Source organism: Ambystoma mexicanum, chromosome 5p (genome assembly GCF_040938575.1).
Source record: "Ambystoma mexicanum isolate Mex_15411 chromosome 5p, UKY_AmexF1_1, whole genome shotgun sequence".
Classification (NCBI taxonomy): Eukaryota; Metazoa; Chordata; class Amphibia; order Caudata; family Ambystomatidae; genus Ambystoma; species Ambystoma mexicanum.
In genome coordinates, this window is record NC_090930.1 from 975,400,592 (window position 1) to 975,424,869 (window position 24,278).

Here is a 24,278-nt window from a genome sequence, read left to right on the forward strand (position 1 = left end):
TGCCTTTATTATTTATTTATTGTTATTTATCTGTTTCTCCTCTGCTTTGCACTTTCCACTTCCCCCCCATGCACTTTTCCCCTCCCCCCTCTCCCATACACTTGCGCATTCTCAATGTCACTGGGCCTAGTAAGATCGCTGTTTTGTTCTCCCCTGTTCCCCTCCCTTGCCTTGTCGCGCTCTGAAACACTTGTGTACGAGCACAATAGAAATAAAGTATCTATCAATCAATCATTGTCTCTGGGTAAGATGTTTGGGCTTCTGGAAATAAGGCCCATATGGGAAGTGCAATAGATTGGGGTTGTTCTATGGTTTTGTCCTTATTTGTGCAGTGTGGGGATATTGGTGCAGTAGGATGTGATGAGAGGAAAACAGTAGACAGTTAAACAAAAATAAGAAATTTCATGTTATAAAGTGGTAGTCCAAGGTTTTAACAACTATACCAATAGACAGAGCGGGAACATACTTCTGCACTAATATACAATATGGCTGTGTTACAAGAGACTCGGCCGTCGCTTAGAAACTGAACAACCTCTGCACGAGTGGAATAACTAGTTGTGTGGGTCGTATTATTCATTGGATGATGGAAATACTGGTTGGTCAATCGAACTGTGCAGGAAATATATATATATGCACAAATTGTCGAAGTCCTACCCAGGGGTTACAAGCAGTGGTTTGTGATCTTTGGGCAATATCACACAGCAGAAAGGGGAAAGGAAGGGATTTAAGTAACTAACACCACTGTGGGAATAATGCAAAAGTTAAATGTAATTGACATACGGAGTGCTCAACATAGCATATAAAGGGAATACTCCTACTGTGATGTTCCGCCAGGCATCGTCACTTCTCCCCGGGCGAAGGATGAGCCCTTTCCCATGAGGCTAGGGAGGTGCTACTTCTACCCAATAGTCTCCCTAGGGGTGGTTTTATGAGGGAGGATGTCATGAGGAGGGACTCGACAACCACCTTGGGTACAACATCACACTCCCACATTCCTTAGCCCCTCACCATGTCAAGCCATTATATTGAGAGTAAACCAATGTATTTCGGTAGTACCTGTGGTACAGCCATGACAGAAAATACTAGGACGAAGAGCAGAAAAAACTTGAGGAATACGGACTGTGCTAGTACTGAGACAGGGTGGCTCACAGGAGGCATGAGGAATACCAAGAAGCCATTGACAACCGGTGTCTGCGTTACGCTGGGGCAGAGTAAGCCCAGTAAAGGGGTAAGAGAAATAGGACTCAGTCTTCCCTCCTCGTTGAAGAACCCATGAGTTTCGAAGCCTGTACTCGTCCCGAAGAGGGGCCCTGCAGAGGACGCTGGTGAGTGGTCAAGGGAGACCATGACGGGTCCTGCATCAGCAGGACCAAGCCCATCAGGAAATCGGCGAAGCAGTGGCACGACCTCCAGGGGGAGGTGGACCGCATGGTCCCCTAACGGTGCCGAGACTGCAAGAAGCCACGACACGCAGAGACACTGCAGAAGCCGTAACAAAGCAGACTGAAGTGGGAAGGAGACTGATCCCAGTCCATGGAGAAACCAGTACTGTACACTAAAGTGCCAGAAGGTAACGGGAAGCATTGGCAGACTGGTAGGGACATGGTGGGGAGGGAGGCGGAGGTGGGGGAGGAGGAGAGAGGTCTCTGCTTCAGGCTGGGACAATCGTAAGGTCTCTCAGAGGGCCAATCAAAGGTCGGGTACCCTCACAACAGTGGCAGGGAGAAGCCCACTGTCGATCAGAGAAGGGTATGGGACCCTACCATCTTTGAAACAGGCATCCAAGGAAATCTTCCTCATTACAGTGGCAGAGATCAGTACACTGGAAATATAGTTGACAAGTGCCAAGGTAAAACCCAAGTTGAAAAGGAACTCTCAACCACCAGGAGAAGGAAGACAGTCTCCTAGTGAGAAAACCGAATCCTTTCAAGTACACTGAAGAGATACCAGGGGAAGGTAGTCACTCCCCCTGGTCTTGTTGCGAATTATATCAGAAATTGCAGACCAGTACCAGGAAAAGGGAGCCAGTCTCCTGGTCCAGGAAGTTGACTGTACAAAGTGTTGTAACTACCAGCCAGGGGAAGGGGGTCATTCCCCCAGGTAGCCGTTTACAAGAGGACATTTTGGGAACACCACCCTGTACAAGTAATTCTCCTAAGGAAGGAACCTTGTTCGATTGCTACAAGCCAGAGGCAGGGAAACACCTCTCGGAGATGGGGATAGTGAGGGTTATTTTACTATCAATAAAAATCTATGGTAATAAACATGCCACCCTAGTGTCTCCTTCCTTCTTCTAACACGCTTTCAAAACCCACCCATAAATATCTACACACTAGGACAGATTAAACATTCACCAGTGCATCATATGACCACAGATTTGGAGGTACACTATAAATGGGTACAGTACCATCAGACAACTCTTCTATATACAGTTAATTTATATTCTCCTGGCGTGATACTCAAACCACAATGTAGAATAAGAGCAGAGGTATTAGGAGACAAGGTATTCCAGGAAACATTGTATTCAGGGACACATTGAGAGAGGACAGCCATGCATACATTGATACAAACAAAAGGTTTGGAAGTGTTGGGGCTAGAGAGGGGATGCCACACCCTGGGGCCTCTGAATAAATCATACTGACAGCGTTCGCTTACACTAAAAGCCATGTCTTGCTTGTGCAGTGTGTCCCCTACACTTTACCCACGTCGCATCATGGTACAAAAAGCTCTATGTCAACATGCTCCCAAAATCTTAATCAATAACAACCAAACAAACATATTACTCATATACTATATATTGTTAGAACTATGCTTAGACTCTTGGAGAATTTCCAAAAGGACATCTGCTTTCAAGTGTTTTTCCGTTGGTGTGGCGGTCATCTACATAATGGGATTGTGGGTGACTTCCATTAACCTTTTCATTTATTGTCTCACTGGCTAGGTTTTGTTCCTCTTTCTCAACACCCAAGACCAAGTTGAGCTCCATGCCCATTTCTTAATTTGCATCACCCAGGTGTAGTTTACAAATCCAAATGCAATTGCTTGTGAAGTGTTGCTGTCCATCCATGGCCGTGGCCATCAGACCGTTAGTGTTTGTCAGGGTACACGGGTGTGGCTCGAAAGGAAATTCTCAGTTGGTGTTGCATGTCTATTCTGGATAAAAACGTGGCCCCCATATGAAACTACAATTCATGCATGTGCCATCTCGTGCCTTTTTTTGTTATTGTTCCGCACTTCTTGTTCTTGAACTATGCAGGGGTCTACAATTGCGATTGTTCGTGATGAGAGCTGAAATTGTGGATCTTGCCTTTCTTCCTCAGAATGCTTTGACTAGGGCGACTCCTGTGAAAGAGTGTACCACAACTTGATATGACATCATTGTATTGCCATCTGTTGTGGTTCACCTTGGTCATATCCATCCACATCTCCAATGATCCACAGCCTTACACAGGAAAGCACCTGTGCTTTGATTTCAAAAGCTTCCTGAAATGGAGCTACCCCCTTCTTCCCCGGTACTGCTAGCGTCTCCCTCTCAATTTGAGACAAACTCCTCCACCTAGTGGACGCTCTGCTGGTGCATGATATGTGTACTTGGGCCAGCACAGCTACCAAGCACACGGAACCCACATATACCTCAATTTCCATGGGTCTTGCTAGATTGAAGAAAGTCATCTTGCCACATATCAAAGCTCGTTTGATGTGCACAAAGGTAACTTTTTCCCAAATTAGTCAGTGTCCAAACAATCTTTTCTGGTGAGGACCGGCAAGTATGGGATGAATCTTCTGCAAAGTTTCACCATACCCCAAAAAACTCGAGACTAACGGGAATGGTGCAGGGGCATCGCCTGCATGCCAACAACCTCGGGTCAGCCAAAAGGCCAGAATCCTAAAACATATCCACAGAACTCTATTTTCACTTGCAAGAAAGCACATTTGTCCTTATTGAGAGCAGGGCCATCCTCATTCAGGCTTTTGAAGTTAAAAGGTCTTCCTAAGGAGTATATGAGCATATTATCGCTCATTAATTAGGGACCATGGGAGGCCGGCAAGTATTCCCCGCTTTGCAGGGTGGAATACTTTGGCCGCCAATGAAACAAAGCTCAGCCGTTGGCATCTAAACAGACCTACATGCGTAGAGTGGTGATGTACCCGGAAACCTCTTGAAGCTGGATCTGGTGTCCCCGGCATGAAGATCCACTTTTAAAAAAAAAAAACTTTAGTACCCTGCAGACCGGACACAATGTCACCAGTCGTAGCTGTCAGGTGAACAGGTCGCTTTATTGCCTTGTTAGGTACGTGCATGTCCACACAGATACACTGGCTTACGCTTAGCTGCAACTCTCCCTCTGGAAATACCTTCCTACTCGAGCTCTTTGCTCCTCTACTTCCAACTCCCTCAGGGTCAGTCGCTTCTCCAAGCAACAAGTTGATGGTAGATTTCTCTCTTCGGCTGTGGCCTCCCTCTTAACAGCCTCCCTGCCTCTCTGAAACTCGAGGAGAACCATCTTCATTTCCAGAAGCACCGCTATTGCCTTATCTCTTCCTCTCCCCTGCTCATCGCAGTCTATTTCTGTACTAGGCCCCTGGCTACCTTCTGTATTCAGGCCTAGATCCCTGCCCACCATCTGCATGCCCGCACTGTCTCATGGCTACCCTCACGCTTGGGTCTGTATCTGCAGCCCTACAATCTCCATACTAGCACTTATCAGACACCCGCTGTCTGTGCTTAATTATTGCACTTGCCACCTCCTCGCCGCACTACCTGTTAATATTTCATCACATGTTCAGCACTTTCCACTCTCCCCTGCCCCTTTTTACTTTACTTTTTTAAACTTTAGTCAATTTATAAACACGCTGCCATGAACCCCAAGGCGTGAGGGTGCATACAAGACGAACAAACATGAAAAACAGAAAACTGCAAAAGTCGTCAGCAAATGAAGGAACAGGGCGAAGAAATGGTGAGCGTGAATGTCAGAGGTTAGTAATCGAGCCAGGTCTTAAGGGCCTTCTTAAACAAAGTGATAGAGGGCTGCTGTCTGAGAGTGCATGGAAGAGAGTTCCATAGTTTGGGTACTGTGATGTAAAAAGCCCCATTCTCGGCCTTCTTGAGTTTACAGCGCAGGAGTATCAACAGATTCTGGTTGTTGGACCTTAGAGCCCTACCGTTGACCTGATCTAGAATGTGACTTTGCAGGTATTTGGGCACAATGCCAAGTCTACATTTAAAGACCATCGTCAGTAGTCTAAATTTAGATTGTGCCTCGACAGACAACCAATGTAAGGCGCGTCAGGCAGCTGAGATATGGTCACGCCGAGCCAGACCCATAGTTACTCGGACTGCACCGTTCTGGACTACTTGAAGTCTGTTGGAGTCTATTTTTCCCAGACCGACCAGGAGGCTACTGCAATAGTCGATCTTTGCACCAACTATGGCTCTGGCGATGGTTTCGGCATTTCGCCTGCGAGATGAAAGGTCTCAGGTGGGCTAATAGTTTAATGTAGTAAAAGGAGACAGCAACAACGCTGCTCACGTGAGCTCTCATATTGAGGGCCTGATCCAGTGCCACGCCTAATATTTTTAATTTTGGCTGAGGGAAAATTTCCACAGAACCTAGCCTGAATGATTTGTAAGAGGGGTCCAATTTGGAGAGGTAGTTGGGGTTACCTACCATCATCAGCTCAGTTTTGCTTCTGTTCATGGCCAAATTGTTACTCCACCGCCCTTGCACTCCCCCCTCCCCCCTGCACTTGCACGTTCGCAATGTCACTGGGCCTAGTGAGATCAGTGTTTTTCCTCCCTTGTATACCTCCCTTGCCTCATTGTGCCCTGAAACACTCGTGTATGGGCACAATATAAATAAACTATCATAACCCTATGGGGACAATCACGGAAAGCCTCTTAATGAGACACTCATGTTCTAACTTTTGCGTCTCAACCCCAATTCTTGTCACAGATTGAAAGGAAATCTTCACTGGCCACAGTCTGATGTGCTGTATCGTTATTCAGACAAACCTGCCAATCTTTTAAGCAGCCAATCCCTCATAACTTTAACAAATGACGAAGAGCTTGTCTTCTGATCGGGTGTGAAGGAACAAACGACTGCATAAGGGTTACCTGCGGGAGGTTGGACAGCAGCCCCTGCTCTCCAAAGGTTCTTTACAAACCAACCAGGGCTACGTATTGGAGGGTCTGCCCTTCCCACCCTGAGGGAATGTTGGGCATCCAGGTCTAAGGATTGTTGTTGAGGGGGGCTGCTCTTACCTGCCTGTCTGGCTGGCTTAGGGATCATTGCTGTGCACCCAAGGCTAGAATTATCTGTAATTATGTAACACTCCTGGAGTCAGCAGGTATATCCTACAGGTTCAGGTACATGTTACAAGAGGCCAGATAAAGTACAAGTATATATCAGGGTAAAGTGGTACAGTACAGGGGCCCACTGGCTCCCACCACCCAGGCTCTCACCTCCAACTTTCTTGGTGCGGAACCACTTTCACATCCAAACATTCTGTGCACTCACTCAACATTCTTCCAGCAACATCACAGCTCAGGCCTCCAGGAAGGACATGACACTACAATAACTTTAAGCTAAAGATAACACTGGATGGGTACAGGGTGAAGATAAAACCACTTAAACTTTAAAAGGCATGTCATTACCATCAGTAACACCTTACAGTATGTCATAGGAAACGTCTGGGCAGTCGCATAATTTTGTGCTTCGCATAAGAATGACCAGAGCGGATTAAGGTCCAGTCGATCATGGGTTCAGATTGAGATCAATAATGGGGCGATACAGATCAACTAAACACCATTTTATGCACTATATACACTTAGAACACCATCAGTTGTCATTAAATACAGGCTAGGAAGGTCAAGGTGAGGGATGATGCAGTCCAGTGTATTCCAGGGTTCCAAATAGAGGGGTGCTGGGAGCTATTTAGCTCCTGTTTGTAGCCTAGAAGAGCCTGGTTAGCAATAATGGTGTTGTTCAATAGGAGGTGCCTCTCAGAGGGCTAAAAGATTGTTTTGGAGGGCAGATTTGAAAGCAGGAAAGATAGTGATATTTCGGTTTCTGTAGTCATGACGTTTGATGTTAAGAGTTGTAGGAGCTTAAGAAGGGCACTTCAACAAAGTTGGAAGTAAACCTTCTCTACAGCCAAAACCAGCAGAATTACTGCCAGCAGTAGTTCCACTGAAATCCCCATGGAGTCCCCTCGACTCCAGGATTGGGGGACTTACACCTCCCTACTACCACTTGTAATCCCAAGTGGTGGTAACAGTAATTTCGTTTGGCAGTATTTCAGCAGATTTACAGACAGAATACTGCCAAACTCGTAATGAGGCCCACTGAGGTAAAGTACAGCACAGGAGTGAAGAATAGAGGCTGATGATCGTCTGGAAAAAGAGGTAGCCAGATAGGGAGGCCAAGTCAATTTAAAGACCAACAGGAGAAATTTGAATTGGAGACAGTTGATTGATAGAGAGCCAGCCAGCATCAAGACAATGGAAACATGGGGGAGAGGCGCATTAGAGTTTGAAAATAGTAGGAGTTGCAAAGTTAGGAACTTTAGGGGTCAAATGACTAGTCTCCAAACTGCTGATAAGGAGTAACAGCAACAAGTGATTTAGCAGAGTTATAGGTGAGGTGACAGGGCGAGCTGCTAATGTTTATTAAGCTGAGGCTTGTAGCAGTAGCGGTGGTGAAAATGAAGTGCTGTAGTTTGCGGTTACTGTCAAAGAGCACTGTGAAAACCAGGAGGAAGCGTTAATTTGCAGACTCCAGGACCATCACGGCTTCAACATGGTCATGCCACCAGGTGAGACGGTCCTTCCGTCCCAGTCTTTGACAGTAGTATTGCTGTGCTCGGCACCAGCCGTTCAGCATCTCTTGATCTGCTCTACTCTTCCATGACACAGCGCTGGCTTTGTGGTCTAGCATAGCTCTGCCCCTCCGGGATGTATGCTCATCAGAGGCGCACTTCGGCGTAGGACTCATCTCTCCATTCAAGCTTCTTCGTCTCTTTATTCCAAAGGGGCATGTTGTTCTTCCCGGGCTGCTGAGCTCAAGACGATTCCAGCATTACCTTGAGCCAAAGATATAGAGACCATGGCATTTGGTTTTGAATGCCACACAGATGTCATACGCTTTTTCCACTCCACTATATGGCGACAGGGTGTTCCTTATAGGGAATTCCTGATAGGAATGGGGTCCTTGTCCCCTAGAGGAGAGTCACTCCCAGTGAGGTCCCGCTTTCCCAGATCCCTATGGAGACCTGCTAAGTGGGCTCACCTGCCTATCCTCAAAGGAGGTGGCTCCCCCCTGGGAAGAAGGGACACATTGCCCAGATTCTTCACAGTACCTAGAGTTTAAGAACCTCTCAGAAAGGGGAGAGGAGGGCACTGGGAAAGGGTATAGAGGACAGTTGAGGCGTTGAAGGCAGGAAGGTACAACACAGTGCACTCCTATAACAGATTGTAGCGAGATTATTGCTTCCTGTTGCAGTTGATATATCTGAGTGTGTACTAATTAAGTGACAACATGCAGCTGGTAAGTTCTTCATTGCAAGACATTTATTGACTAAAGACAGATACATCATCTTTTCCTCTGAAACAATTCAATCAGAAAAGTGATAAAGCATGTCTGGACTCTGCCAACCTGGAGCCGGTCTCCCTCCAAAAAAAAAATGTCAGAACCTTTGAGAACCTGCTCTAATCCACAAACCCTTCCACAATTTCAAGTTATACTTCTGATGCATTGTGATCCACAATGTTTTTTACTTTCTCAGATTATGCAGACTACATCCAGGTGGCGGAACCTCAATGAACTGCACTTGGGTCAGAGAATTCAGCTTTATTCTTCCTGGGAGCTGCCTATTTAAACCCTGTGAAACTGAAAAGCCAGTGTTATTGCAAAACCGTTTTCTGCAGAGCCTAGGTAACTTTGAACAAGGCTTCACAGCCAGTTTTCTGCATTGCTGATGCACTTCATCCTGCAACCGATTGTTTTGTCTGTTCCAGTTTGTGCACAGCTCCTCGGCACACCGCCGGCCTGTTCCTCATTCCTACATTTTCCTCTATGTTTTTTCCAGCATGCCCAGTCTACACCAATATTTCCATTGTATAACAACTTTACGGCAGTGGTTACAAACACCAGTCAATGAGTCCAGGATAGTTTCCTACTCAATGTCTGATTCTAGTAAGTGCTCAATTATTTCTAGCCCATCAGTTTTTAAGTGTTCAATTTTTAACATCCAGGTCTTGGCCCAGTGACCTAGTTCAGTTCCATTGAGTAATCTTCTGTGTTTTTGTCCGACTTTCCTTTTGTGCGTTTGAATCCATTCCTGTAATGCAGCTAGTCAACTTCAATGGTTCTAGAACAACGCAGTTACTTGAATTCTGGAGGTGCTATATAACGCCTCACATACAAAGAATATTTTATCCCCATTTTCCCAACGCAAGGTTAGTTAATTCTATAAAGCAACATTATCTCCTAAAGTCTCAAAGCAGGTCACAACCACAGGGCAAACAATCACCACTTACTTCTAGCGGGGTCGGGGGGGGGGGGGGTGGTGTTCTATTGTGTTTTTACTCAGTTGAATTTAATCCCCCCACTTTATTATTTGCACCTGCCTGTACTTTCAACTCCAGATATACAACATTTTTGGGGGGCTTTTCAGCTTCCGATTTCCTTTAGGTAGAGTTGTATGTTTATTTTTACATGCATATTTCCTCTCTAACCCAGCAGGACTCCACTTCTCCCAGCCTACTTCAGTACAGCTCTAAGCCTCGTTCCAGCACCATCCTCCCACAAATTTGATTCATATTTTGCACACCAACAACCTCAGATTTCATCCTCCCGCACCAAATTCCAAAACATATGGCCAGAGATAACCTTCTCCCCCAGACTAAACACTTCAAACCTATTCACCTCCCGAATCAACTTGTAAACCTCACCAATCGACAAAAGTATCCTGACAACTCAAAGACTTGAGGCCACCATCTGGAAGTAAAACGTCTCTGCTGTACAAATCAAAACATACCTAAAAAAACGACATCAGTTGCTCCTGGTTTTACACAAGACAACAGTTATGCCCAACTTGTGGTCTTTCTTTTCCCCTCTTTCTTACCAACATCCTAACCCCCTTTTCCTTTCAGATCCTTGAGTGCCTAGAGACCAAGCAAATGCCAGTGGCGTGCAGTATAAATACCAAGACCACATCTAGAACATGCTAAACTACCTCCTCACAAATTTGTGTGTGAGGAGGTAGTTTCTTTATCATCAAGGAAAGATGATAAAGATGGTTATCATCTTTCCTTGATAACCATCTTTGACTCGGGTTCAGCAGGGTTACCAGACCTGCCAGCATATACACAATGTACTGAACGTGTAATTCTTTCTAATCATTTACCTCTTTATTCCAACATTGAGGTTCGCAAATTCACTCACATCTTTAGGCCATTGCAGTTTGCTCAGGATAAAACAATGCAGAGAATATGAATTCCAGGTGTGACCAAGGCAGAGGGAGGGTCTCTCTGGGAAGTTGTGTCCTTGCCTGCAGACAGGTTAATTGGCCTAAAGCAGTCTTGGGGGGGGGGGGGGGGGGGGGGAGTCTGTGCAAGGCATCTGTCCAGCTGCCAGAACCACTGAGGTTGAGACCAAGGGGTCTGCTAATTGAGATAACACAGAGGAGTATGGGTAAAAGACCCCAGCCAAATGAGAAGCAAGCAGTACCATGCGGATGACTGTCGAGAGAGGAATGGGAGACATAAAATCGCTGTGTGTAGCAAGTCGAGAAAAATACTAGAGTGAGATGTAGTGAGGAACTGAGGTTTGAGAAAGAGCACTCCAGTTTGTGAGTCCAGAAAAGAGACTACTGAACCAAGTTGAAGCACAGGACCTAACCCCACAATGATCGAAGTGTTGAATGATAATATTACAGCGGATACTATAAGGAAAAATACACAATATTGTCCTTCAGAATGCTGCCCTGCCCATCTTCTTTTGCGTTATAGAAAACTAAATTACATTTAATAAGCATGCAGAAAGTACACCACCCTATATATTGAAGGGTATTAACTGAGAGGAATAGAATACTTTATTGTGTAAGGGAGTTGGTGTTATTGAGTCTCTGCATCATGTAAATAATTATAGGCATGTTGATGATGGTTTGCAAGACCTACATGGGGAAGTGTTTTGGTTAAACTGCCTCTCTGGCTGCAGACTATCCAGGTCGCTCGCTCTGGTTAGAGTATGGTGGGCTTTTGAGCGTGAAATAGCTGGTTTGGAAGAAGTGGGTTCATAGAACTAACCTTTCAACATGATTGAGGCCTAGATACTGTGTGTACTGCTTCGTATTAGGTATACAGATGTTGAGTTCAATTGGGGGGGGGGGGGATTATATATTATTGTGGTTTTGAAGTTTGTTCATGTGATATAATTGTAGGTGTATCTTTTTTTAGTTTTAGATGTTTAAGAATTTCTGTTTTAAAGAATTATGCTGAATTATATGTATTTGGTGGTTCATTTGTATACTTTGATATAATTGTGAATATTTCTTCTTTCATAAACTTGTGAAGTTTATGTGGGTATGATTAACATCAGATGTTATGAATAGCTTGCCTACACAGTTGTATAACTAAGACAAATGTTTTTTTTAAAAACTTACAATATAGTGTTGAATACTCAAATTGAAACACATTAAGAAGGATTACTCTTTTCGTATAGCCTTTATAGATCTATTCTCTTATAGAGTGTATAGAGAGAATATATGGGCATTAAAATAGTATAATCAAACAATCGTGGAAATAATGCAGTTGAATATAGTCCTAGCATTCTTACTTTTCTCCTGCTTGCTTTTAGTGTGTTAAAGCAACCAATTAGCGATGCCATTTATCTAAAATTGTGGCACAGAAAAAACCTAATGATTCTCAAAGTACTGCTTCCGAAATAGGTCGGCCAGGGACAGGTGAGGTTATGCCAGCCCCTGTGCCACCACTAAAAGGAATGGATTAGAAAATGCTATCAAATGTCAGTAGGCCTCATTCCGAGTGTGGCGGTCCGTAAACAAGGGTGCCGGTAAGCTCACTGGCACCCTTGTTTCCAGACCGCAACACTACGAGTCTGCCTGACCCTGCTTGGCGATTTGGTCATGGTAGGCAGTCTAGTCACAGAAGCACAAGCACTGTTAGCAACGGTGCCGGAGCATACATCTCCCCCCACCCATGGAGTCCTATGGGACTCCACAGGAATGCAGAGTTACCAAATCTGCCGCATGACTGTCCGCTCCACGCACCGGGAAGTCAGGCGGCAGATTTGGTGTAAAAACAACATAAAAGCAATCTTGAGGCACGGATTCAAAAATATTCATAAAACATTTTTTTTTTTTTTAAATCACTCTGTAAGGAGTCCCCTCTTCCATCCTGTGTGTTTTGACAGATCCCTTTACCCTGGACAAAAGAAATAAGGAGGGGCATCAGAGGTCTTAATATGTTAAGCCAATCCTCATAATGAGGAAGTCAGTGTTTCACCAGCACAGTGATAGTTCAAACACAACCAGATATACATAATGGCATCTCCGAATGGCGTCTCAGTCTTTCAGCAACCATCTTTGGTGGAGTTCAAAAACTTATGATGGTCTGTGGAAATTCTACTTGGAAAAAAAAAAAGGGAGCTCATTTATGCACTACTGTTCCAACGTTCACTCATGGACAGTAAACCTAAATTTTCACAAATGTGCACATGAACCTTTATCGAAGGAGCAGGAATGCAAGAAGAAGTGGTTGGTGCCAAGTTCAACTCCACACAAAGCTCTTGAGAAGATCGAGTATGACAAAACTCTTTCAAGAGACCTGAAGGGACTTGCAGAATTCTGTCATACTGGAGATTTGGAGGTGTTCCACAATATGTGCCTAATGTACAAGCCCAAAAGGTTGCATTTCAGCATAGACGGTATGCAAGCCAGAACATTACTAGCTGTATAAGCGCACAACAAGAACGTAGGGCAGGAACAATCGAGAACTGCCAGAAACTTTGATGCCTCGTTACACCTTGGCCTCTACAAAACGAAGCAAACAATGGGTGCCCAAACCAATATACCAGGAAATGGAATTTGATTTTGTGAAAGATCTCACATTGACCGAGGTGGCCATGCATACTCCTGGAATCGATCCAGATTTTGTTCCTAGGACACATACAAGGCCACAAAACATTGCAAAACAAGCACTGTCCACCTAAAGATGAACTTGTTGCACAGTTGACCTCCCGGTATAAAGGATTTGCAGCAGTGTTCTTAATGTGCATCACCATGACATTTAGTATAGGTTCCCCAATGTTTTGAATTTCATCATCATTTGGATGGTATTAAACACTAATGTCAATGCTATACAAAGTGTAAAGAAGTATTTAATTACGCTGATTTAATCAGTTTAGGATTCATTAATGGATACATTTTGCCTTCCCATTCATTTATATTACTTAACCTTGATTGATAAGACTTGTCTGAGGTTGCTCTTGGTGATATATTTCAGAATAGATTTGCCCTGTCACATCGGTGCCGCACAGCCCTTTTAGGTTGCTGAATTATTGATAGGCAAATGGATAATTGCCATCAGGCAAAGGTGCACTGAATCTTGGTGTCTGAAAATCCCTCTCTAGACCGTAAACACATCCACATCCACATATGCAGTGCATGTCACCGGCATTGATGGTTTATGGTAGGTAGGATTTTCCTCGCAACAATCAATTGTCTGACCTGTGTCAACCCCACAAGTAACAGAATGTTTTGTTTTAGCAGTGTATTATTTTGCCAAACACCTCGTCGAGTGTGCAACTTTTTACACACACATAGTATGTTGGTATTTTGATTGGTGTGATTTTTTTTGGGGTTCTGCAGAGCTCGACATAGGTCACCATAGCATCCAAATGGTCTTTTCAAATATATCCTCTTTGTCAACTTTTTGGGAAGAAGTGCCTGTTGTAGGATGCCACACAGTAACTCTGGGTTTTGCTTTTCATGAGCTCCTCCATGTGTCCTTCACTTGTGTTCCTCCTGCCCACTCCACCACCCTTCCTCTTCTCTCCTCTCCTCAACCTACGACTGTATGGTGCTCTCTGTCTCTCCTATGGTTTCTAAATGCTTCTCTGTCGAATATTCTGCTCATCTCACTAAATCAGGTAGTAAGAAGTTTAAAAAGGACATCCTGTGCTCCAATCCTGGCCTTCCTATCACTGATACATATACTAGTGGTTCCTCCAGGCAAACCGCCACCAACGCCCTTTTTGTCGTTCGCTCGTCAGACCTCGTAAATCTACATATGGTATCTGTGCTCTATCCTTTCTCCTCCTCTCCCATTATTGGTGGCACCTCGTTGGAGGCCCTCTTGCCCAAACTGCACCCGTCCACTTTTCGCCCTGCACTTTTCCCCCCCTTCAACCCTCTACTGGACTTGCGATCTCAAGGTCTCTCCGTCGCTCTTGGCACATGTGGATCAGCTGGGCTCATCTACGCGGTGTGAAGGTCAGGGCAAGGGAGCAATGCATCTAACTAAATTAAACAACAGAAACTGATAATGCATAAATAATGGCACAAAAAATCTTGCATGAATAGGGGCACTTTGTGAAATGAGCCAAAATATTGGCATTCTAAATCGGGGAGAGGGGAGTGGGGGGGGAAGAGACATATGGATGAGAATATAGTGACTCAACGGCCCGCAACGACAGAGGGAACAGAGCTGCTAAAGCGGTCAGTCATTGGTGTGAATGAGGCTCTATAGTGTACACAATACACAACCTACAGGCTCCTACTACAATTATTACTGGCAAAGGCCTTTGCATCTCTGCGAGCCTGGGCCAGCTGGTGGAAGTGGCCTGCTTACATAAAACTGTTTTGGCCCAATTGGGAGACCCCAAGCTCAGACGCACACTTGACAAGCCTTTACAATGGCTTGCACTGAACGGGACCACCTTTTAGTTTTGCTTATCTGGGCCTCTGAGATATTGGTGCCTCTTCTATATGAGCTTTTAAAGAGGCTTTAACAAACTATTTTCAGGATGAGACCAGGGAATTCGATTTTTCATACTACATGGGAGGCGGGCAAGGAAGTGATTCGGGGGACCATTATAGGGTGATCAGCAGCCTGAGGGAGGATCCAGTAACAGCAACAAGCCACTTTAGGAATACTCCAGGATACGGAGAAAGAGCATATAGTGAGAGGGACCGCTGTATAGCTTGGCAGGCCCTGTAGGCACATCTAATAGGGAAGGTAGCTCAATTGATGCACTTTTACACTATAGAATGGTGCCCTGAACAGCAGCTACGAACGTGCCTTTACAGAAGCCACAATTGCATGGAACTCTCTGGAGGTTCATGCCGATGATATTATTTGCTTTCTCCAAAATCCCGACTTCTCTCCCAGTACTCAGAGCTACGCTTGGATATCAGACTTCCGCATCAAATCACCGTAATTTGGTGGGGTTGGCGATACAGGAACCTCCTGCAGTCATTCAAGCTTTGCAATCCGCTTTCCCTTTTAGGTGGGCTGACTGGGAAATAACATATCTGGGGGTTTGGATCACTAATACCTATGGGGCCCTCCATTCCCGCACTATGTAAGGGGACCAAAGAGACACTCCAGAGTTGGGAGATGCAGGAGCTCTATTGCCTGGAGCGAATCAGTGCAGTCAAGATGATAATTCCAAGACCCCTGTATATCTTCCAGGCTTTGCCAATTAATATACCAGAGCGAGATTTATTAGAACTACAGAAGGCGGTGGGTCAATTCATTTGGTGGGCAAACCCATTACATTAAAATTCCCTGTAAAGTGTTTCTCAGATCTAGAAGGCTGGGGGTCCCATCGATCCAGTGTTATTTCCGGGCAGCACAGGTTGCACCGATGTTGGATTGAGCATCAGAATAGGGTCCGAAATGGAAGACACTCTAGCTTAAGTTTCTTTTTGGGGGGGGGGGGAGCGGTTGGAATTAAAAAAATGTAAACGAAATTTCGATGTTTCTCTCACTTCGCTTGTATTGTTATGGCATTGATTTTATGAAACGTTTGAGATTTCAATAAAAAAGACAACTGGGGAAAAAAAAAAAAAAAGTAGGATACACCCATAAACGTCACAACGAGACATACATAGTTACCTTTGATAAACTGCCTAGTGAATTCCAGGCATCCCATTTAGCCTTGTTAACAAAATCCAGCATACCAGGCTTTGGTACTTTACAAGGACCCTGAGTTGCCTGAGGAAAAAGCAGAGCACACGCTTAATGTCCTAACAAAGACTTACATTTAACATCCACAAAATATGTACACATTTTAGTCCAAGTGCAGACCGTACAAGCTCGAAATACAGCTTACACAAAGTATCAAAATCATGAAAAAAATCGTGTTTGAGGTTTCGAACAGAAGGTTTTAAAGACCTTACAATATGGTAAATAAGTGGGATACGTTTTTATTCACTAATATGTGAACTTAAAATACAGAGATTCAGCTGAGGAGCACGTGACTACTGAATTTTATTTCACAACGCTGGCGATGGAGCTTCTCCACACCAGCCCATTGGACATATCCATCATACCTTTCTAATACACAATAAGTTTTAAACACATTTTTAAAAAGGAAAAGGACAGAAGGCAAGGCAATACAACCAAAGTATCCATATTTCGTTTTGGCTTCCAGTAGCACATCTGGATGGCAAGATGTTGCACTTGTATTGGTACGAGGCTTCAGCTGTAATAACTGGAGTAAAGACCAAACTGAGGGAGCTCTTTGGGCATTTCACGTTGCTTAGGTCCCACCATTTGCCAGTTACTAGATCGTGCAGTGGTAAGCAGCAAGGTCTCAAACATTAAACCGTCACCTAAAAACAACGCATTTGATTTTAGACTTCAGGCTCTCTTTTCATGAAGTTGCACACACTGGAGTAAAGCATGTGAAACTTTCTGACTCGAGTACATGAGATATCCTTCAGGGTGCCTAATCCCTTAAGGATTCCTAATCCCACGCAACATTCCTTGCTTTGTGAAGGACACAGGCTTCCTTCCACATACACGTTATGAACTTGCAGTACATTCAACCCTATTTTCACCAAAAACTGCTTCTTATAGCCTGGCCTTGCCCCATTAATTGGCCCAAACACACCAAAGCATGGAGGGGAGGATTGATATCTCATAAAAAGCAGGACAACAGTAACATCATATGTGATGAGGCAGGCTAGTACTTGAGTAACGAAGATTACTTCCTGGTATCAAGACGTTAGCTGCAAGCCCCATCGACTCATTTACTTCATGATGAAATACGTAAATGAGGTAATTTGCTATCCTAATGAGCTGTAAAATAGCTGTAGAAATTAGGCACACATGCCTTACGCCAAAACCTTTGCATTAGAGCACTAGAGGGAAGGGGAAATTAATTTCTTCCTTGCTTTCAAAACCACTTTGTGTTGCTCTTACATGAGATTTTCACACAAGCGTAAAACAAACGGATTCCCATGGAATCCGCTTGCATTTAGTACCTACTAAAAACAGGCAGATGTCATAGGAACCCTTTGCAAATGCTATCTGGCGTGTGTTATTTGCATACATCTTTTACAAAAATAAAAGTTGAGTATTGTTTAAATGCAATTTTGGCTGCGTGTACCCTTTACATGTTGCAAGCTCTTCTGCAAAAGTAGAACATTGTATGCATAAGGGACACAAAATGCATGTAAGTGCTAAGGTTGGAGGGGTCCCTGCTAATAGTTTTATCAGCCAATTAGCCCATCCTACCCCCACCCCCAAATCATAACATCAATGCACCTCTAAATCATGAACAGTACAAATGCGCTGCAACACCCCTGGTCTACTGTACTCTTGTAGATAAGTAATATGCAGTTTGTCAATATTTTGTTTACCAAAATAACTATCAGAATCGCCCCTCGGCCCCAAATCACAGCATAACTACAAAAAGTGTGATGTGAAAGACTGATGCTGCCTACTGACATTCTGCTGATACACCCAAGCATGTGTATGACCCTTGTAGACCTGACCCTAATTAACTGAGGGTGAGATGTCTTAGCAAGCCCCTGCTCTAGCCAATCACAACTATCGGCATTGAGAAGCAGCAAAATGTTAGAACACCAATTAGACAGACCAAAGGTTATGTACACGGATAATGCAGTGGTAGTTTCCAAAGGTGTAAAAGAATAGACTGAAATGCAACTAAGTGAATTCATATGAAAAATGTGAAAACACCGATTTAAGAGAACTTAACCTGGAGTCTGCACTGGCCTGCAGAGACTCAATTATGAATCATATGTTCGCCATCTGAATGGAGACTCGAAACATGTCCCATTTTGCTTGCACACTAGCTAGCTGCAGCACACGTTTATGTAACCTCGCTTGCCTTTTCAGGAGGAAACTTTGTCTAATGACTAGTGATAGGAGAGTATGCTTTAATCGAATAATGATACACATGTTGGAGGACCAATGATTACCTGGCCCCTCAGAGGTCTATTGCACTAACTGGAACGGGTAAAATCCTCCCCAATGCCGTCAAGTTTCTTTGGTCACCATGCAGCGCTGTTATTAAAATAATTAAAAGGAACAAACCACCAAGTTTCGAGGCTCGAGTTTGACTTCTACAACAAATCTCATCAGATCCACTGGCTGAGAGCACGCCCCAGACAACCCACGGACGCTGCGGAACCAGTGAAGACGGTAAGACACTTGTTAATTGGGATCTCGCCGAGGTCAGGGGGGCTTTTTGCCAACTACAGAAAGAACCGCTTTTGTTCAGAAGATGGTTCTGTAAATATTCTTTATTTGTTCTGGTTTATAGCGTTTGTCGCTGGCAACTATTATTCCGGATCTAGAATGCTCTTAAAAACCCGGTTTGTTCAGTGGACAGACAGCTCTAGATGGTAAAAGCACTTGACCCCATGCACGATGTTTAACAAGTAAATACAAAATAAAAAAAAACACCACAAGCGTAGGGAGTCAGTATTCTATTATGAATTAATGTAAAAGAAAAGGTCTGTGCACAACTTCATGCCAGCCTTGCTTAAGTCCCGAGAGTGCCAAAAAAGGTAACCGGTAGAAAGGTGTTGTACAGGATCCATAGTGGAAAATACTGTATGGATGCCAAAAGGTGACAGTGTGCAAGTGAGTTGGTCTGTCCATCCACCACCAACCATATACCAACTGTTTCAGAAAGTTTGGCTTTTGTTTCTGTTCTTCCTATCCGTGTTGGGGCTGGGGGGAGGGGAAGGGGGGGTGGGCTGGTGTGTTCCACATCTTTCCCTATCCAGGACCCTCACAGTTATTGAAGTAATGGGGGAATAGGCTGTGCTACTGCTTGGGGCATGGTAACTGGCTATTGGAAAGCTGATAATTGGGATGAACTGCATCTCAGGGCTGCTATGTGAAGCGGTCGCTGAGCGATAAAGTCATGAGCAGTGTTGGGTGTTGCAGTGCTTCTGCACTATAGCGCAGCATTGTGAAAAGAGCAACACACTTCCTTAAAAAGTTAAACCTAGTCTACACTGGTGAAAATGGGATCAGGTAGAATAAGTAACAAGTTACTTACCTGTAACTGTTTTCTCCAGCATGGGTCTGGCATGGATTCACAGGTTCATGAATATTTCCCGTCAGGCTGGTAATCCTTGGTAAAAGAAAAAACAATTTCAGTTTAGTTTCTAAACGGTCTTTCTCCTATAAACCAATCACTGAGCTCTGGGTCATACTGCCCCCAGCCAATGACTGCCCTCTACCTAAGCCCCTCCTCTGGCAGCCATCTTCAGATTTGGTAGCACGTAAAGTGGCAGTAGGAACAAGAGGAGAACCGCAGAGGGGCAGGTGGGAGGGTTTGCTTGTGAATCCATGCCAGATCCATGCTGGAGAACAGTTCCAGGTAAGTAACTGGTTTCTTCTCCAGCATGGGGTCTGGCATGGCTTCACATGCTCATGAATAAAGTATACATAGAAGTACATACATACACAGCCACGGGAGGTGGCAATGCTCAACAGAAGCAATCTCTTACCTCCTCACCAGTCTCACCTTCAAGCGAACAGGTTGAGCAGCACTGCTTGGCCGACTCTGGACTGCTCCCATTTGTGTCCATAGCACTTTAAGTCGACAACACCCTGGCCTTGGCAAGGACCTCCCTGCAGTCTGCCGGGAGCTCATAACCATCGATCCTGGGTCGTGGTGCAGAATTGCTCCTCCTTCCCTGGCAAGAAGATCCGCAACCACTGGCAGCTTGACTGGAGGGGACGCGGACATACTGAGAAGGTCCGGATACTAGATCTGCCTCAGCCACGCCGGTGCAACGAGGATCATCCTGCACCGGTACTGTCTGAGTTGACTGATGACTCTAAGTAGTAGCGGCAATGGAAGGAACGCCTATAAAAACAGGCTTTCCCAAGGGAAGGAGAATCCCCCATACTCCCCAGCTGGGGAAACCTGCTGGCGAACCTCCGGCACTTGGTGTTCATCGCAAACAGATCGATCTGGGGACTGCCCCATTTGAGGAAAAGGTGGTCAACTTGATCCTGCCGTAGCTCCCACTCGTGGCAAGAGAGCAGCTCCCTGCTGAGAGTCGGCAATGGTGTTCTTTACTCCTGCCAGGTGAAACGGAATGAGGAACAGCCGCAGTGTGACGGCCCAGTACCACAACTCCGCCTCTTTGGAGAGCGCCGGGGGGGGGGGGATCTGGTGTCCCCCTGCTGTACTTGAGTTGTAAGTCGAGAATGGGCCTCCATCCCAGCTCCCGGTCTTTCTTACGAGAAAGTATCTTGAGTAACCTCAGGAGCCCCAGAGACACTGCGGGACCAGGTCTATCGCCCCTTTTCTTAACATGACCCAGACCTCCTGCAGCAGCAGCTGAGGGATGTGTTCTTGCCTGGCCACCGGTGGTATTCGTGGACACTTTCGTTGAAATTCCAAGGTGTGTCCATGGGTGAGAACATCCAGCACCTCCCACACGCTGCCAAAGTTCACCAGCCGGCCTCCCACCGGGCTGCACGGGTGTGGGCCCCAGCCGGCCTCCCACCGGGCTGCATGTGTGGGGGCCGGCCGTCCTGGCCGGTTCAATCTTGCTTGTACGTCAAAGTGCCTCCTTGGCGACACCTGCCACCTCCGAAGGCCTTAGAGGGACCCCCGTAGGCTTCCTCGGTTGAGGAGCAAGGGGGAGGGTTGGCGGTAAGAGGATGAGCCCCTGCTGAAACCCTTCAAAGACCTGAGGAACGAAAGAACGACCAATGTTGCTGCAGCGTGCCCAAAGACCAGGCTGTCTCTGTGTCCGTCCTGATGAACTTGAGGGATTCATCGTCTGTTGGAAATCTTAAAATTGCACTTTCTGTAAAATAAAGACTATAAAAAGATTTTTAAAAAAAAGATACCTTATGTCTGCTGGAAACCCTAAAATAGCGTTTCCTTGTAAAATAAAGTCTATGTATGCCGAACAAGATCATAAACATCAAGATGAGACCAAGATGATGGACTGTGATTCTAATCAGTAAGCTTACAATATGCACATGTCTAATTCATTACACAGAGGTGAAGCATAACCATCCAAATTGATGGGAGCTATAATAGATACGGTGCATTAACGTAATTGTCGAGTGTAGTGCAAACCTCAGACAGAAGATACGTTTATACTCTAGATATAAACAATTATTACCAATTGCGGTGTAACACATGTGATGGTTTCACTTTTCTATATTGAATTCAACTGCGGCTTTGTCTTGCCGCCTGACAGGCATTATGGAGGAGGATCCAGTTCCTCTTTTTGTATCCATGAACTCGCATCCCAAATATACAACGTCATGAGTATGCGAACAGTGCATTGCTCAGACGCCGTACGGATCCTTACTGAGGGGCTATGTCCACAAGAATACAGGTAAGCTTAAGAATATTACTGCTATGACTCGCTGTATCATTAGTAGCCCACGCGAGCCCAAATAAGTAGGCAACATTTTTTGCAGACTTTAAGAGTCCACCGGAATGATAAGCAGCCGAGAACGCACAGAAAATGCCCATATTTAGAAATGCTATTATGTGTGACAATATAAAACACCTTGAAGAAATATACCGCATTAATTTAAAATTATAACCTACAAGTAAGGTATATGTAGCGAACGAACTAAAGAGTTGGGAAGATACGCTGCTAAACAATTAGATTAGGCACTTCCAAACATAGGCGGATGTAATAAGTAGTTACTTCATCTATTTTGAAATAGAAGGAGAGGTCCTGCGCTGCGTATGTGAGCACTGAAGCATCTAATAGAGCCAATGTGGGCTAATAGTGCCAACTCTGATAATAAATAAAACTTGTATGGTATAGATCAATACTGAAAAAAAAACCTTGTGGAGTTAAAAATAAGGAAGACAGATGAGGAGTTACATACCCATACCCTCCGACTGAGATTAAGAAACTGATACCACAGCACACAAGAAAATACACCAGGAGTGCGAGAGGGGGTCATTCCTGTCTTTGAGTAAGTCAGACATCCATCTGTCTTTCTCCTTCTCCTTTTGGGACCAATGTAAACATTGCGCTATTCTTGGTTTGACATTTTCTCTGCATATTCTGCGATCAAGAATGATGTTAACAGGAGTTGGGTGATAGTTTGCTTTTTACCCGACAGGGAAGAGGACAGTAACCCTCAGTCTATTGAACATGTGTCGGATTTAACTACCACCTACTTACTACCTCTGCCAGGAGTTTCGGAGGCGAGTTAGACTGAGTACCACCCATGGGTCAACTCAGTACATTATATTAATATGAAAATAAATAACTAAAACGAGGATGACAGGAGTACAAAGCACTGATATAGTCTTTATGTATTTTATTATTATAGACTGTGTGGCTCAACCCGATATGCATGCAAGAAAATTGGTTGTTTTGTCCTGAAGAAGGTTGCGATATCAAGAGAGCACTATTGATGATGCTCGACTAGAGCAACTGAAACACGGGTCAAATCTGTGGGAACAACCGCATACAGACTGGTCACCTCGAACCAATAGAGGGACCTTTAATGATTAGAAAAGTAACAGATTTATGACTGTTACCTGATGTGTTTAAACCAATTTTTGACTCAGTTTAAGAAAAGGAGTATGAATGAGTGTGAGAGAATGAGCTAGAGTATATTATGTTTTTTTTTATAAACAAGATTAAACAAGAAGTTTTTGGGAATAAAATATTTGGAAATACAAACCAAGTTAAAAAAAAAAAAAAAAAAAAAAAAAAAAAAAAAAAAAATAGTCGTGTGTCCTTTCATCCTCTGTCCACTAGTCCAAAACCCCATATTGTTAGGGATTCATCAACTGCCTTCCCGAACAAGTTGTCCCTATCGAACGGCATGTCCAGGACCCTCGTCTGGACCTCCTGTCGAAAGTTGGTGACTTGAGCCAGCCACAACGGCAAAGACAAACCCCGTTTCCTCATCTGGCGGAACCCTGTGTCCGCAATGTCCAGGGCCACTGTGATGGCGTGGTCCGACGCCACCTCGCCTTCCTGGAGGATCTCCAAAGCCTCAACCAGTTTTTCCATCAGGGAGGAAATCCAGGAGTGGAGCCATCTTATACCAAAGCTCCTGGTCGTATCTGGCCACAATCGCTAAGGCGTTGGCCGCCTTGACTGTGTTTGCCGCACAGTAGATGACCTTTCTATCCATGGAATCCAATTTCTTCCCCTCATTGTCCATGGGTGTGGATGAAGATCACCCCGAATGCGACAATTTCTTCCTGGCGGCGGCCAACATGACAGTCCGGCGATGGTTGAGATCGTTGACACTTGGGTGCAGACTCCGCCACCCTAGGTGGGGTTCCTCAGCAGTGCCAGCCCCTCATCCCAAACATCATCCAAGAGCGGGACCGACAGGATGGTCTTCTCTTTGCCTCCCTGCGCTGATACAGGAAGCCCTCCTTCTCCTCAGGGGTAAGCTGAAAAATCTGATGCAGGGGCGATCATGGAATGAAAGGATTCCACTTTGTCCAGTGGAAAAGCTCTTGGTTGTGGAGACAGGGTGTTCCCCATCCCGCCATCATCATCCGTCAGTCGTCGCTGTGTCTGAGCCCACCCCCCTAGAAGGGCAGCAACGGTTGGAATGAAGGTGTAGGATGTCTCCTCCTCTTCACCAGAGGCTCCCCCGGAGTCAATGGGGTCATTGGCAGGGGTGCCGCTGTCGGCATCCTCCTCTGAATCTCCGATACCAGCATGTGGAGGGTTGAGAGGATGCCCTGCGAAAGGTCTCTAGGAGGTACCAAGGGGTTTGGGGTGGCGTGGCAGGTGTTACT

At 45.0% G+C, this 24,278-nt stretch overlaps 1 protein-coding gene across 1 annotated transcript in view; it reads right to left on the reverse strand.

Moving 5' to 3' along the window:
• The window catches only part of LOC138481343 (enoyl-CoA delta isomerase 2-like), a 316,256-nt gene that overhangs the window by 239,830 nt on the left and 52,148 nt on the right, over positions 1-24,278 (reverse strand). Inside the window, exon 3 of the mRNA XM_069613445.1 lies at positions 16,142-16,240. Coding sequence (XP_069469546.1) covers positions 16,142-16,240 — 99 coding nt within the window. The remainder of the gene's footprint in view (positions 1-16,141; positions 16,241-24,278) is intronic.